Raw genomic sequence first — 15,482 nt, forward strand, 5'->3', positions numbered from 1 at the left:
CTGATATCACAACCAAAAACAAGATATACAGTCCCACGATGTTCTGCTGTCACTGACCAGGAACATGCAGCTATAGATGTTAATGAAGGTTAAAAAGTACAGATAAATTCTTGTTTTTTATTTTTTTTTATTTTAGTTTTCATTCAATAACAGGAAAAACATGTAATACAACTTTTAGTTGCAACAACTCAAACATGAAGAAAAACAATGAAAAGGGGACAGAAAGAGATGCAAATATGTGTGACTTTTGATGGTTGAAAATGAAAAATATTTGAGTTTAGTTGGAAACATCTAAAAAAATCTGTCAGATGAATGAAACTGGACATTTGAACGGCTGACTCAGCACATTTAGTAACAGATTAGGTGGAAGAGACGAGAGGGGAAAGTGCTGGTCCATTATTTGGTCCCTAAATCACGATGTCAAAATAGAGTGCAGTTCTTCAAATGACCACTGGAGGCAGAAGAGAGCAGTCTCCTGTTACCCCTACTTTGAAAAGTTAACCCTATGAGTGTGTCCAGATCCATAGAAAGTAGTCTACTTCTGGCTCCAACCTGATGAAGTCACTTCAGTAGCCTTTTTTTTTGTGATACTGACGCCGCCATGTTGGACCTAGACGTTAGTAATAAACAGTCATTGGTCCGAGTCGGTCTTAGCCCTTATTTCTTTTGCAACTGCGGTCGACAATCAAGACTGAGCTTGTTAGAAGCCAAAAAGAATCTGTCAATCAATGTGAGACCACCTATTTTTAATAAGACATCTGATTGGTCAGTTTATAACTTGCACTAAAGAAACATTAGCATGAAAACATATAGCATTATCAAAAACATTTTTTTAAAAATGTATCAGAGCAAGAATAGTTATTCTGACAGATAAAATATCTGAGTAATAGCAGTTCAATTTCTATAGGAGTCTATAGAATTTTGGCTAATTGGAGCCAGCGAGTACTTCCTGTTTGAAACGAGAGGTCAGTCAGTCCAGTTCTCATATACAGTCGATGAGTTTATTTTACAGTCTGGATCAGAAAACATTGTTCATGCTTTATTTTCTTTAATTTATGACAGCAGTTTAATCATACTGGAGCTCAAATGTCTGCATTATTAGAGGCAGTTTCTCTGATTGCCCAGTGAAAGTGGGCGGAGAGGATGAACCCGCCCATCTTAACCAATCAGAGTTCCGTGGTTCTCTCCAGATTATCAGCTGGTTATCATTTCAGTGAACACACAGTCTGCTTTACAGTTGACAGTCTGTCTGTGAGCTCATTCATTCAGAATGACTCTGAGACAATGTTCAGTTATCAAAAAACAAACAAAACTTGAAGTTCTGGAGTCTGGGATCAGACATGTACCCTAGAACTGTCTCATCTGAGAGTGCACGTCACGTGAGCTAGATTACTTACATTCTCCTCACAAGGATGGTTTGGCATCAAGAATGACAACATTAAAGGAGAAGGAGCTGAAACTTCAGTGCATCTGCTCTGCTGAAACTGAACCTTAAATCCCTGGAACATTCAGCTTCTGCTGCAATGCCCCCCCTCCCCTTCTCAAAGTAGTGTTGTGGTGATCACCTTAATGACTGAACCTTCAAGTTGCGAATTAGATCTAGGTTGTACGACAGCACACAGTTCTGCTCCCTTCCCCCTATCCAGTGTACTACATACTTAAGAGTAACAGGTTTTGAGGACCAGACAGTCCTGGCCTACAGGGCCAAGTCTACAAGAAAGACTTTTATCCATGTGTTTTTTTGTCACCACTGGCTGTCTTCAACATGGTGGTTGCCTTTTTTTGAAATGGGAAAATTGTCTTTTTACAGATGAAGGCTTCTCATCATTCTCTTCTTCAACAATTACTAGTTTATTAGTCTACGTATGTGTAAGTATCATGTGGAGAGGATGTTCTGGCTGCAAATCCATGTACCGGCATATCCTCATCATGGGAGGAATCTGAGAAGATGAACCCTGATTCCACAACAAAAGAATCGTCTTCACTGCTCCCAGAGTCCACATTGAGGATTATTTGAAATAGAGCTAAGGGTTTCAGAGGAGTGTGAGTCTTGCTGCTTTTGGGATGTTTGTCTTTTTGACTTGAAGAAGTGTCTATGTTTATAAGTCATAAACATGCACTATATGACCAAAAGTATTGGCTCACCCATCAAAATGATCAGAATCAGGAGTCCTACCGCTGTGGTGCAGCGGTAGGGCGGTCGACCCCTAATCAGACGTGAGCGGGTTCGACTTCCACCTTGCTCGCCCATGTGTCGAAGTGTCCTTGGGCAAGACACTGAACCCCAAATTGCCTCTGGTGGGAGGTTGGCGCCAGTGTTTGGCAGCGAAGCCACCACCAATGGGTGAATGGGTGAATGGGTCTGTGACTGTGAAGCGCTTTGGGCCCTCGAAGGAGGGTAGAAAGTGCTATACAAGTATACACCATTTACCATTTAATCACTTGGTCTGACCACAGGTGTATAAAATCAGCCCTCAGACATGCAGACTGTTTTTAGAAACATTAGTGAAAGACTGTTCTGCTCTCCGGATCTCAGTGAATTTCAGTGTTGAACTGTCATAAGATGCCATCTGAGCAACAAATCCATCCATCCATCCATCTTCTTGACCGCTTCCTCCCTTTCGGGGTCGCGGGGGTGCCGGAGCCTATCCCGGCTGCTGATGGGCGAAGGCGGGGTACACCCTGGACAGGTCGCCAGTCTGTCGCAGGGCCTCAATCACACACACATCCACTCTCACATCCACACCTAGGGGCAATTTAGAGTCATCAATTAACCTATGAAGCATGTTTTTGGACGGTGGGAGGAAGCCGGAGTCCCCGGTGAAAACCCACGCATGCACGAGGAGAACATGCAAACTCCACACAGTAAGGTCCCAGCCGGGATTCGAACCGGGGCCTTCTCGCTGTGAGGCAAGGGCGCTAACCACTGCGCCACCGTGCAGCCCAGCAACAAATCCAATCGTGAAATGTCCTAAATATTCCACAGTCAGACTGTCAGCTTTGTAAGTGGAAGAGTTCGGGACCAACTCAGCCACTAAGTGGTCGACCACATAAACTGATGGAGAGAGGTCAGCGGATCATGAAGCACAAAGAGGTAATCGAATTTCTGCAGTCAGTTGCTGCAGAGCTCCAACCTTCATGTGACCTTCAGATCAGCTTAAGTACAGTAAACAGAGAGCTTCAGGGAATGGGTTCCCATGGCAGCAGCTGCATCCAGACACACATCACCAACTGCATTGCAAAGGGTGGATGCTGTGGAGTAAAGCACGCCATTACTGGACTCTGCGCAGTGGAGACACCTTCTCTGGAGGGATGAATCACTCTTTTCCATCTGGAAATCTGATGGTTCTGTCTGGGTTTGGAGGTTGCAGAGAACGGGACATTTCAGACTGCATTGGTGGAGAAGGAATCATTGTGTGGACTTGTTTTTTAGACCCCTTAGTTCCAGTGAAAGGAACTTTCAATGCTTCAGGATACCAAAACATATTGGATAATGCTCCAAACCTTAGTGGGAACAGTTTGGAACGGACTCTTCCTCTTCCAACATGACCGTGCACCAGAGCACAAAGCGAGGTCCATAAAGACATGGAGGATAGAGTCTGGACTGGACTGACCTGCACAGAGTCCTGACCTGAACGCCATAGAACACCTTTGGGATGAATTAGAGTGGAGACTGAGAGCCAGGCCTTCTCCACCACTATCAGTGTGTGTCCACTACCTCCACCTCTGCTCCATCAGTGATGATGGGCTGAACAGCAGCAGGTGCTCGACGAAAGTCCAGCACCATCTCTTTAGTCTTGGTAGTATTCAGGTGGAGGCAGTTTCGCTGGCTCCATTGCACAAAGTCCTCCACTAGCTGCCTGTACTCCCCCTCCTCACCCTCCTTGATACATGCCACAATAGCAGTGTTGTCAGAGAACTTCTGCATGTGACATCTTTTTGTTTATTAGGATGTCTGGGTTGTTCCAGATGGATGTCATTTTACACGGTACGACTGAGGATTTGGACACTTTGAGAAAATCCCACCAGGATGTTAAAGTGGTACTTATGTTAATACTTTGGAAACTATCATGTTTTTTATTGTTTGGCTGACAAATGGTAGATCTGACAGGTTGATCTTTCCACATAACTCCTGTGTTATTTCCCGGATTATTTCTTGACCATTTTAAGATGTACTGTAATCTGTTAGCAATAAAGTAATTGTTGAAGTTTTGTAATCCTAAGCCTCTGTTACACCCCTGAAAACAGGGGAGAAAGAATCACGAGAGTGATTTCTGCGTGTTCCTCATGCAGGTGTTTATTGCAATCCAGTATTAAATAATAAACATTTAAACACATTCTGTTAAGCACGTGTCATATTCAGGAAAAACGGATCACAAACTCTCAGAATTAAAACATAAAAAAGCTGGTGTTACATCTCCATCAAGCCTAAAATAAAACCATCAGGACGCAAGATGGCGGTATGCGTGCTCACTCGAGGCAAAACCATTACAAATTTCCATTCAAAATAAAACTGCCAAACTTTTATAAACTCTACTCCAAAGTAACTCTAACAAAACCAATATATGTTTTACTGCTAGATTCTGTACAAAAACATTAATATTTTGTCTTCATTACCTGAAAACAGGGGAGAAAGAATCACGAGAGTGATTTCTGCGTGTTCCTCATGCAGGTGTTTATTGCAATGAGGAGGAACGGCGCGACTCCCCCTAGTGGCGGGCGAAGCCATAACCAATCGATCCCAGAGCAACCTCTCAGACAAATCAATCGATCAGCAACGAAAAATAACCATTTAACATTTCAATGAACTTAACAAAAATTCAAAAAACCTTTTCTGCTTCTGCTTTTTGATGTTTGCCAAAAAGTTACTATCAAAAATATTAACTTAAAAATAATCCGAATCACCCCTACCCTCATTGTTGGGAAATACCATCTATGGGGTGTACCATTCTGTTTATACCCATCACACCTCCACATCTTTTTGCAGATTTTAGAGTTTTAAGGCTGATTCTTGCTGGTTTATTTTTCCAGAGAAAGCTGGTTATAGCTGAGTCTAATTTTAGTGGAGGTTGTGTGGGAATCATGGAGAATAGATAATTAACTTTGGGCAAAATGTTCATTTTAATTGTGGCTACTTTGCCCATTCGTGACAGGGGCAGGTTGACCCAGCGAGTTAAACCGAATGCTTTTCAGTAATGGGGTATAATTTAGCTGCACCAGTTCTGATAGTTTGGGAGAAGTGAACACCTAGATATTTGATATTGCCTGATTTGACCGGTATTGAGGGTGTTTGTTCAGCATTACTGTTAAGTGATAATTGAGTAGTCTGAGATGTAGGAGAATTCGTTAATATTTGTTATCGTTTCACTTATAGAACATGATTTATGTAAAAAAAGTAATATGTCATAGAGACTAATTTTATGATTGCCATCTTTTGTATTAACTCCTTTAATGTTCTCATTCTGTCTTATTGCTGCATCCAGAGGCTCGATGAATATTGCAAAGAGAGAGGGAGAAAGTGGACAACCCTGTCTGGTTCCTCTTCCAAGAAAAAACCTGCTGGACGTCTGTTTGTCCGTTCTGACTGAAGCATTTGGGTTGTGATATAATATTTTAATCCAATTAATGAATGATTCCCCAAATCCAAACTTACGGAGGGCAGCGATGAGAAACTTCCAGCTGACTTAAATGCTTTTTCAGCATCCAACAAGGGTACGCTCATTTCCTGCTTTTTAACAGTGGCAAAGTCTATCACAGTAACAAGTTAACAAGTAATTGCATAGTTGAACATTTGGAATAATGTTATTATCAATGAAAAAATAGACATTTCTGCTGTAAGACTGATGTGCACTTGAAAAAAAAAAAGTATAGCTTATCCTGCGGGTGAAGAAAGCGCCATAAATCTGAAATAACATATGTAGAAAGGAATGACCGCAAGTAAGAAGGTGCTTTTGATTCAGGGTAAACAGTTCTTTTAGAAGATCTATCCAAATCATACATAAATTAAAATGCCCTCCTATTATGAGGCGGTGAGAGTTTAAGCATGGCATCCGGCCAAAGACCTGGGAGAAAAAGAAGGGATCATCATAATTAGGACCATATATATTAGCCAGGACAACATTAAGGTGAAATAATGTACCAGTTACTATAATATATCTTCCGGTAGGATCAGTCAAGACAGAGGAAGCAGTGAAAGGAATCTTCTTATTTATAAGGATTGCTGTCCCTCTAGCCTTCTTCTGAAAAGATGAATGAAAAAGCTGCCCCACCCATCTGCATTTCAAGATCACATTGTCTGGAGTTTTAAGATGTGTTTTCTGAATAAATACTATATCAGCATTCATATTTTTCAAATGTGTCAGCTCTTTTTTCTTTTAATAGGATCTCAGACCTTTAACATTCCAGGTAATAATATTAATCGAGCTGGCTATAACCAAGTATACTTTTCATTGGCATTAAAGGGCTCATTATCACATTATTTGATTTGAACAAAAAAAAAATCCATATAAAAAAATAAATATATATAAAAATAAATATAAATAAATATAAAAAAATAGAATTTCCCCTTTAGCAGATGTTGACAGCAAAACCCCTGAATCCTATCTAAATACAAAACCTCCGTAGTAGCTCTATCTATGTCAGGGGTCTCAAACTCAATTCAGCCAGGGGCCGCTGGAGGCAGAGTCTATGTGAGGCCGGGCCGCATTAAGATTTCCAAAAGAAAATTGCAGAGAAAACATTCCAATGTTTTCAAATATTTTTGTTTTTAACACAAAATAATGAATAAATAATGAACGACGTGTATAGATCTTTGTGTGTGTTGATTTATATATATATATATATATATATATATATATATATATATATATATATATATATATATATATATATATATATAAAAGGGTAGTTAATGTCTGTTTCTGAAATAGTTTATATTGAAGATTAAACTTAAGATATATTGCTAGGGGGTAGGGTTAAAAAAAGTTTTTTAAACTTCTTCCTACTCCATTTCGAACTTCATAATTGAGGTGTAATGTTTTTATATATAGTTTATATAGAATTTTCTGTTGTTGTTTTCTTGTTTTTTACCATGTACATTAAAAGATGACTAAAAAAACAAACAAATTAGTAATAAATAAATAAAATAATAATAATGACCATACAACATATACATATTACTGAAGAAACCACATATTGACTGACTGACTAGAGAAAACTAATTATTTGTATTCAGTTTCAAATGTCTTTATTAACAGATCCTCCTTCAGAGTAAGAGAGAAGCCCCGGTACCGAGGAAATCTTTGAAGGATTTCATTTTATGTAGATTATTGTAGAACTCCTCACAGTAATTGAATCGGATCTGTGTATTTCCATTCATTGGAGGTGTGGGGTGGTCGTGCGCGCGCCGGCTGCATTAGTGCGCATTCAGGGGCTGCTTTCCATTGGGGTTCTATTCTATTCAGTGCTATTAGAATATTGGACTTCTACTCGCGTTTACATGGACTGGAATGCGCGCCGACACAGCCGGTGTGTGAACCTTAAAATTCAAAAACACGTGCACGCAGGCGCGAGCCAAGCTCAGGATCACATGTCTGACAGGCAGGTGCCGCGGATCGCCGCGCGGGGCGGGCTACAGGTTTGGGGCTTGGAGCTTGGGGAGCTCTGATTTAACAGGAAAAGTCAGCACGTCAGCACTCCACATCATATATGTATTAATTCTAAAGGGGACATCCACAGACAGAGCTGGTAGTCCCTTAGACACGCAGCGCGGCGACAGAAACATCTTTTGACAAGCCGCGGGTAGCAAATTCCCCGCGCGGAGCATGCGAATTTATCACACAAATCCAATTGTTATAATAGTTTGTTGCTTCATGGCTCCTCCTCCTCCCAGCTGACTGGAGGAAGGAATGAATGATAGACAGAGGCACTGGACAGCCCGCCAATGTCCCGCCTCCAGAATCATAGACCTCACCGTGATTGGTTCGTTCAGCTCTGCACACAACAACTGTCATTCATATCAGCCTTGCGGGCCACACTAACAGTAATCTTTCATATGAAGACGGGGGCCGCAAATCATCATCCCGCGGGCCGCAGATGGCCGCGAGTTTGAGACCCCTGATCTATGTACATTAAGGTGATAGGTAGTGTAAACTGAATTTACTGAATCCGACAATATGTATACGTCTCTACAACTGTATAAATTGTATCAAATACAAAAATATAACTTATCATAACTCTTATTCTATAACTGAGATACATTCAACCATGGGAGACTAAAGAGAAGAAGAAAAAAAAATAAAACAGTAACCATATGTTGGTGAATCAATATACTCAACAACTGCAAGCTGGTCAGTTCATTTAGCTGACAAGTCGTCCACAAACGTCTGGGCCTCAGCTGCAGAGCTGAAGATGAGACGTGGGCCATCTGTTTGAATGATGTGCAGCCGGGCCGGAAAGAGCAATGAAGGTCTCAGTCCCATCTTGTACAAGTCAGACATCACCGATTTATAAACTTTCTGTTGCTCCAGTACTTCTGTGCAGTAGTCCTCTTTATTCTGGTAGCGATGAAAACAGATGATGACAGGTCGTGGCTTTCCTCCAGGGGCCGGCTTAAGGAACTAGGCTCCAGTTCTGGTGGGGTGGAAAAGAAGTCTCGACCAAAAACATCTTGAATCAGCTGTGCGAAGAACTTGGATGGTTGAGGCCCTTTGATGCCTTCTGGAAGGCCCACTAGTCGCACATTCAGGCCTCTGTTCCAACCTTCCACATCTGAAAGCCTTTCTCTGAGCTTATCATTGCATGTTTGCAGTGTGGAGCATGATGCTTCCAGTTTGGAAACACGGTGATCAATCATGTCCGCATTTTCGGTCGCCGTGACTGTCAATTTCTTTCTGTAATCCATCATGTTTTAGTTCATAAACTTAAAATCCAACATTAATCTGCATTTCAGAGAAAAAATACAAAGTCTCATGATATTATTTTACTACACTCTTCTGTATTTATAAATGTTGCAAATCAGTGATCTGGGACATCGCGAATATTCATACTCGAACTTTTAGGACCTGATCGCGAGTATCCGAGTACCCGGATACTCGTTACAGCCTAAGTACTGTAGTGTTAATGTTTACTATGCAATAAACACTTCAAACCAACTTCCTTTTAATGTGTCTTTTATTTCTCATAAAACTCTGGAATAAGTTCAGCTGATTGCTTCAACAACAGTGAAGTTGGCTTTCACTGACTCCAGGTTCTTCTCATCCTTTAACGGCGTTTTTTGCACAATGAGAACGTGACATTCAATATGTCTGAACTCGACAGCAAAAAGACCGAAGAGGATGAAGATCACCATTGCTAAAGCAAATTCACACACAGTCAATCCGGAGATATAGTCGATCAAGAAGAAGCCAAAAACTGTGAAGAGAGGAGTCAAGGAGAAAGACCACCTAACAACTTTGCTGCATTTGTTCAATTGCTACAGGAGTCATAATCTTTATATTTCTCCTAGTTTGTTTTTTTAGTGAAACATTTTATTTCTTTGCAACATAAGACAAACTTAATCAAATCCTGTAAAAACGAGTACACCCTCTTTCTGTTCTATGGTTTTACACTTCAGAACAGAGTCATTTTGTGGGTTATTATCAGACTTAAAAAAAAACTATTCATGCAAATTAACACAGATTGGATCTAGTTTCATTTCAAAAGAGTAACGGAAAAGAGAATGCATGACAGTAAAAAAAGGGATTGTTTGTGCTGCTCCATAAAGGAAAGCTTTATAAACAAAGCTGGCCAGGAGCCTGCTGAAAAAATACCCCAAGTGTGAATATTTTTGAAAGAAAAGTGAAAGCTTAAAAGTGTGCTTTGAATCTCAAGGAAAGTAATCATTTACAAAGTAACTCTAACGTAAACTCTGTAAATATTCAGTGTTCATACAGATGGACTAATTTCTTCCAGGTCAATAGCACAAAAACATGCGTACCCTATTAGTTTTTAAATATTCAACAAGAAAGCAGACGGTTCTGATGTTTTTTTGATGATCTATTGTTGTTTTGTGTCCTGGTCGTGGAACAGTGGACCAGCTCTACACCCTCTTCAGAGTACTGGAGGGTTCGTGGGAGTTCGTTCATCCAGTCCATATGTGTTTTGTGGATTTGGAGAAGGCATTCCACCGCGTCCCCCGTGGTGTCCTGTGGAGGGTGCTCTGGGAGTATGGGGTCCGGGCAGCCTTACTCAGGGCTGTCCGGTCTCTGTACGACCGGAGCAGGAGCTTGGTTCGCATGGCCGGCAGTAAGTCAGACCTGTTGCTTAGACTGCTGCCCCCACGACCCGGTCCCGGATGAAGCGGAAGAAGATGGATGGATGGATTGTTGTTTTTATGTCTTATTTGAAGATTCACTTTAATAATATTCTTAAAGAAAACCATAGAGCTTAAAGAGGGTGTACTAACTTTTGCTTATGACTACTCTCCGTTTCTACTGAAGCCCTGAGTTTTGTCTCACAGGCTTATGTAGATGTAAAGGATACTGGCAAGGCCGATGAGTGAGCCAATGGTGCAGATCAAAGCCCGTAAAGGCCACATCCAGACCCGCTCTGGAAACGACCTGCCCTCATATGTCAGATACACCTGCAACCAGAAGTAGATCATGGCGAACGAGAAGGCCACAAAGGACGCCACCGCATGGATTTCTTCCGTCTCTGGTTCCTAAATGTTCACACGTCACAGAAAACAAAATTTAGACAAGTTGATAAAGTGAGACCAAACGTCCATCCATCTTCCTCCGCTTCATCCGGGACCGGGTCGCGGGGGCAGCAGTCTAAGCAAAGATGCCCAGACAGCTGCCCCCGCGACCAAACGTGTCTTCAGAAAATCGTTGGCAAAACACACAAGTGTGATGAAAGAAAGAGAATGATGTCACGTTTGGAAGCTGCTGTGAGCGTGTTGAACTGTTACATGGAAGCTGGTGCTGATGGAAAGTCCTCCACAGGAGAGAAACCCCACAATGGCACTGGCAGTGTTGACTCTTCCGTGGTTCCCAAGCTGTTTGACCTGCTGGAACTGGACCATGCCGATCCAAAGAGCTGCAGGAGACAGAACCCGACTTCATTTCAGCTCAAATGAAATTCAAATACAAAAACTCATGAATATGTTCCATTTTTACCTGACAGAACGATGAGGTTACAGATCTGGGAGAACAGACATTTTTGGGGAGGTACCGAGGCACACTCACTAAAGGAAAAAACCACAGAGCTTGACTCATGTTTAGATTTATTGTGCAGCAAAAGATAAACTTTTACCAACCAGATGTACGGGAAACCGTTAGTGAGGTTCACTGTGTTGTTCATCACAGAAACTGCAAACCTGAAAGTAGGAAAGGGATAAAGTTAATAATAATTAATAATACAATTGCAGATAAAAATCATAAGAAAATGATTTTTTTTTTCTCTGCAGTTTGGTGTCTGAGTTTGACTCAAACCCCAAAAATACTAAGCGTTGCAGTTCCTCAAGTGACCACTGGAGGCGGGTTTTAATTGGTAGCCGACACATTCCCCCTCCCAACTCGCCACATATTGACGTTTGGTGAAGGACCCTTGATGTCTTGAGTGTTCCCAACTCGCCGTTTTATGCCGGTTTTTCCCATTATATTTTATCCAACCTCCAGAACAGGGAGCACACCGGTACCCTAACCTAGCATTGATACTCTCTCCCGGGTTCATGCCCGGTACTGCGTCTGGTGCCAGTTCTGGTCTAGTACCAGTTCAGGTCCGGTATCTTGTCTTGTACGGCATCCGCTGCCGGTTGAGGATTAGGGTACCAGTACCGGGTTTGGCTACCAACACTGGACACATCCCAAGAACCAGTCCATGTCCAGTACAGCATCCGGTACAGCGAGGGTTCTGGACTTTTGATTTTACAAACAGCCAGTATGTCAAAAAACGACAAGTTGGAGACATCCAAAACGTCAAAAAGTGACGTGGAGGGGTCCTGAACCAAACGTTAACATGTGACGAGCTGGGGATGAGAATGTGTTGAGATAGCAGGTTCCTATTGATTATCATGTGAAAAGACAAACTTTACACCAGAAATGAGTATTAGAATTCCAAATTCTGCAGCTTTTTCTATTAAATAAAAATTTGTTTCAGTTTATGTTGTTGTTCCAGTTTTTGTTTTACATTCTATTCCAGTTTTGATGATTCAAAGTTGATTAAAATGTGTCCAATGAATCTTTTCTTGTCCGTCTCAATTCACCAGCAAATAAAACAAAGAGAATATGATTATGTACTTAAAAAAAAAAACAAAAAAAAACGGACAATCGTGGAGAGAAATACTCACACAGTCCAAATGCCGAGGGATCCAAAGACAGCCAGGCAGAGGGGGACCAGCGCCAAGAGCCACATCCTGCAGTGCACTTTGACCTTAATGTGAAGGTAAACTAAGAGAAAAACATTTCTTCCTTATAGAACAAACTTAATCCAATTTTACAAGAGATTATAAGTAAAATATATTTAGGCAAAAAGAAAAAAAGGTCAGAACTCACTGTATGCTGAGCGTCTGCCAACTGCAAGGAGGATGACTGGAAAGCGTGGATCTCCTTTTAACTCCACTCCGCCCACTCTGATATCACAACCAAAAACAAGATATACAGTCCCACGATGTTCTGCTGTCACTGACCAGGAACATGCAGCTATAGATGTTAATGAAGCTTAAAAAGTACAGATAAATTCTTGTTTTTTATTTTTTTTTTATTTTAGTTTTCATTCAATAAAACTTTTAGTTGCAACAACTCAAACATGAAGAAAAACAATGAAAAGGGGACAGAAAGAGATGCAAATATGTGTGACTTTTGATGGCTGATAATGAAAAATATTTGAGTGTAGTTGGAAACATCTAAAAAAAATCTGTCAGATGAATGAAACTGGACATTTGAACGGCTGACTCAGCACATTTAGTAACAGATCAGGTGGAAGAGACGGGACGGGAAAGTGCTGCTGTTTTTTTTTTTTTTTTTGGAGTTTGTTTCCAACTTTCCTTTTATTTTGAAAGGTAAGAACTCTGGGAGTCAAATTCTGTGGTGAAAGACCCCATCAGGAAAGTACAAGTGAAGAGCGCTGAGCAAGACTAACATCCGTGTTAGGTTAGTGTTCTTTGTTTTTGAATCACTTCAACAGGAGTCAATCTAACAGCTTTTCCTCTAGTTTTAACCCTTCACCTTCTGTTCCTAACACTGGTGTCTAAAAATTGGTCCATTATTTGGTCCCTAAATCAACAAACGATGTCAAAATAGAGTGCAGTTCTTCAAATGACCACTGGAGGCAGAAGAGAGCAGTCTCCTGTTACCCCACTTTTAAAAGTTAACCCCATGAGTGTGTCCAGATCCATAGAAAGTAGTCTACTTCTGGCTCCAACCAGATGAAGTCACTTCAGTAGCCTTTTTTTTTTTTTTTTACACCGCCATGTTGGAGCCAGACAACGTCAGTAAACAGTCATTGGTCCGAGTCGGTCTGAGTCCATGTTTCTGTGGCAACTGCTGTCGACAATCAAGACTGAGCTTGTTAGAATTCAAAAAGAATCTGTCAATCAATGTGAGACCACCTATTTTTAATAGGACATCTGATTGGTCAGTTTATAACTTGCACTAAAGAAACATTAGCATGAAATCATATAGCATTATCAAAAACATTTTTTTTAAATATATCAGAGCAAGAATAGTTATTCTGACAGATAAAATATCTAAGTAATAGCTGTTCAATTTCTATAGGAGTCTATAGAATTTTGGCTAATATGAGCCAGCGAGTACTTCCTGTTTGAAACGAGAAGTCAGTCAGTCCAGTTCTCATATACAGTCGATGAGTTTATTTTACAGTCTGGATCAGAAAACATTGTTCATGCTATATTTTCTTTAATTTATGACAGCAGTTTAATCATACTGGAGCTCAAATGTCTGCATTAGGCAGTTTCTCTGATTGCCCAGTGAAAGTGGGCGGAGAGGATGAACCCGCCCATCTTAACCAATCAGAGTTCCGTGGTTCTCTCCAGATTATCAGCTGGTTATCATTTCAGTGAACACACAGTCTGCTTTACAGTTGACAGTCTGTCTGTGAGCTCATTCATTCAGAATGACTCTGAGACGATGTTCAGTTATCAAAAAACAAACAAAACTTGAAGTTCTGGAGTCTGGGATCACACATGTACCCTAGAACTGTCTCATCTGAGAGTGCACGTCACGTCAGCTAGATTACTTACATTCTCCTCACAAGGATGGTTTGGCATCAAGAATGACAACATTAAAGGAGAAGGAGCTGAAATTTCAGTGCATCTGCTCTGCTGAAACTGAACCTTAAATCCCTGGAACATTCAGCTTCTGCTGCAATGCCCCCCCTCCCCTTCTCAAAGTAGTGTTGTGGTGATCACCTTAATGACTGAACCTTCAAGTTGCGAATTAGATCTAGGTTGTACGACAGCACACAGTTCTGCTCCCTTCCCCCTATCCAGTGTACTACATACTTAAGAGTAACAGGTTTTGAGGACCAGACAGTCCTGGCCTACAGGGCCAAGTCTACAAGAAAGACTTTTCTCCATTTTTTTGTTTTTTTGTCACCGCTGGCTGTCTTCAACATGGTGGTTGCCTTTTTTTGAATTGAAAAAAATGTCTTTTTACAGATGAAGGCTTCTCATCATTCTCTTCTTCAACAATTACTAGTTTATTAGTCTACGCATGTATAAGTATCATGTGGAGAGGATGTTCTGGCTCCAAATCCATGTATTGGCATATCCTCATCATAGGAGGAATCTGAGAAGATGAACCCTGATTCCACAACAAAAGAATCGTCTTCACTGCTCCCAGAGTCCACAGTGAGGATTTCTTGAAATATAGCTAAGGGTTTCAGAGGAGTGTGAGTCTTGCTGCTATTGGGATGTTTGTCTTTTTGACTTGAAGAAGTGTCTATGTTTATAAGTCATAAACATGCACTATATGACCAAAAGTATCGGCTCACCCATCCAAATGATCAGAATCAGGAGTCCTAATCACTTGGTCTGACCACAGGTGTATAAAATCAGCCCTCAGACATGCAGACTGTTTTTAGAAACATTAGTGAAAGAATGTTCTGCTCTCCGGATCTCTGTGAATTTCAGTGTTGAACTGTCATAAGATGCCACCTGAGCAACAAATCCAGTCGTAAATGTCCTAAATATTCCACAGTCAGACTGTCAGCTCTGTAAGTGGAAGAGTTCGGGAACAACTCAGTCACTAAGTGGTCGACCACATAAACTGATGGAGACAAGTCAGCGGATCATGAAGCACAAAGAGGTCATTGAATTTCTGCAGTCAGTTGCTGCAGAGCTCCAACCTTCATGTGACCTTCAGATCAGCTTAAGTACAGTAAACAGAGAGCTTCGGGGAATGGGTTTCCATGGCAGCAGCTGCATCCAGACACACATCACCAACTGCATTGCAAAGGGTGGATGCTGTGGAGTAAAGCACGCC

At 41.1% G+C, this 15,482-nt stretch overlaps 1 protein-coding gene across 3 annotated transcripts in view; it reads right to left on the reverse strand.

Moving 5' to 3' along the window:
• LOC112145953 (modulator of macroautophagy TMEM150B) overlaps positions 1 to 13,885 on the reverse strand; it is an 18,064-nt gene extending 4,179 nt beyond the window's left edge. Inside the window, exons 1-7 of one of the 3 annotated variants that reach the window (XM_024271467.2) lie at positions 12,534 to 13,885; positions 12,329 to 12,428; positions 11,297 to 11,356; positions 11,157 to 11,224; positions 10,949 to 11,076; positions 10,522 to 10,699; positions 9,159 to 9,411 (exon numbers count right to left, since the gene is read on the reverse strand). In XM_024271467.2, coding sequence (XP_024127235.1) covers positions 9,200 to 9,411; positions 10,522 to 10,699; positions 10,949 to 11,076; positions 11,157 to 11,224; positions 11,297 to 11,356; positions 12,329 to 12,393 — 711 coding nt within the window. In that variant the 5' untranslated portion in view covers positions 12,394 to 12,428; positions 12,534 to 13,885 and the 3' untranslated portion in view covers positions 9,159 to 9,199. Of the gene's footprint in view, positions 1 to 9,158; positions 9,412 to 10,521; positions 10,700 to 10,948; positions 11,077 to 11,156; positions 11,225 to 11,296; positions 11,357 to 12,328 lie in introns of those variants that run through there. The other 2 variants (XM_036213337.1, XM_036213336.1) reach the window with 2 other exon arrangements.
• Positions 13,886 to 15,482: the final 1,597 nt, after the last annotated feature.

Source organism: Oryzias melastigma, linkage group LG8 (genome assembly GCF_002922805.2).
Source record: "Oryzias melastigma strain HK-1 linkage group LG8, ASM292280v2, whole genome shotgun sequence".
NCBI classification, from domain to species: domain Eukaryota; kingdom Metazoa; phylum Chordata; class Actinopteri; order Beloniformes; family Adrianichthyidae; genus Oryzias; species Oryzias melastigma.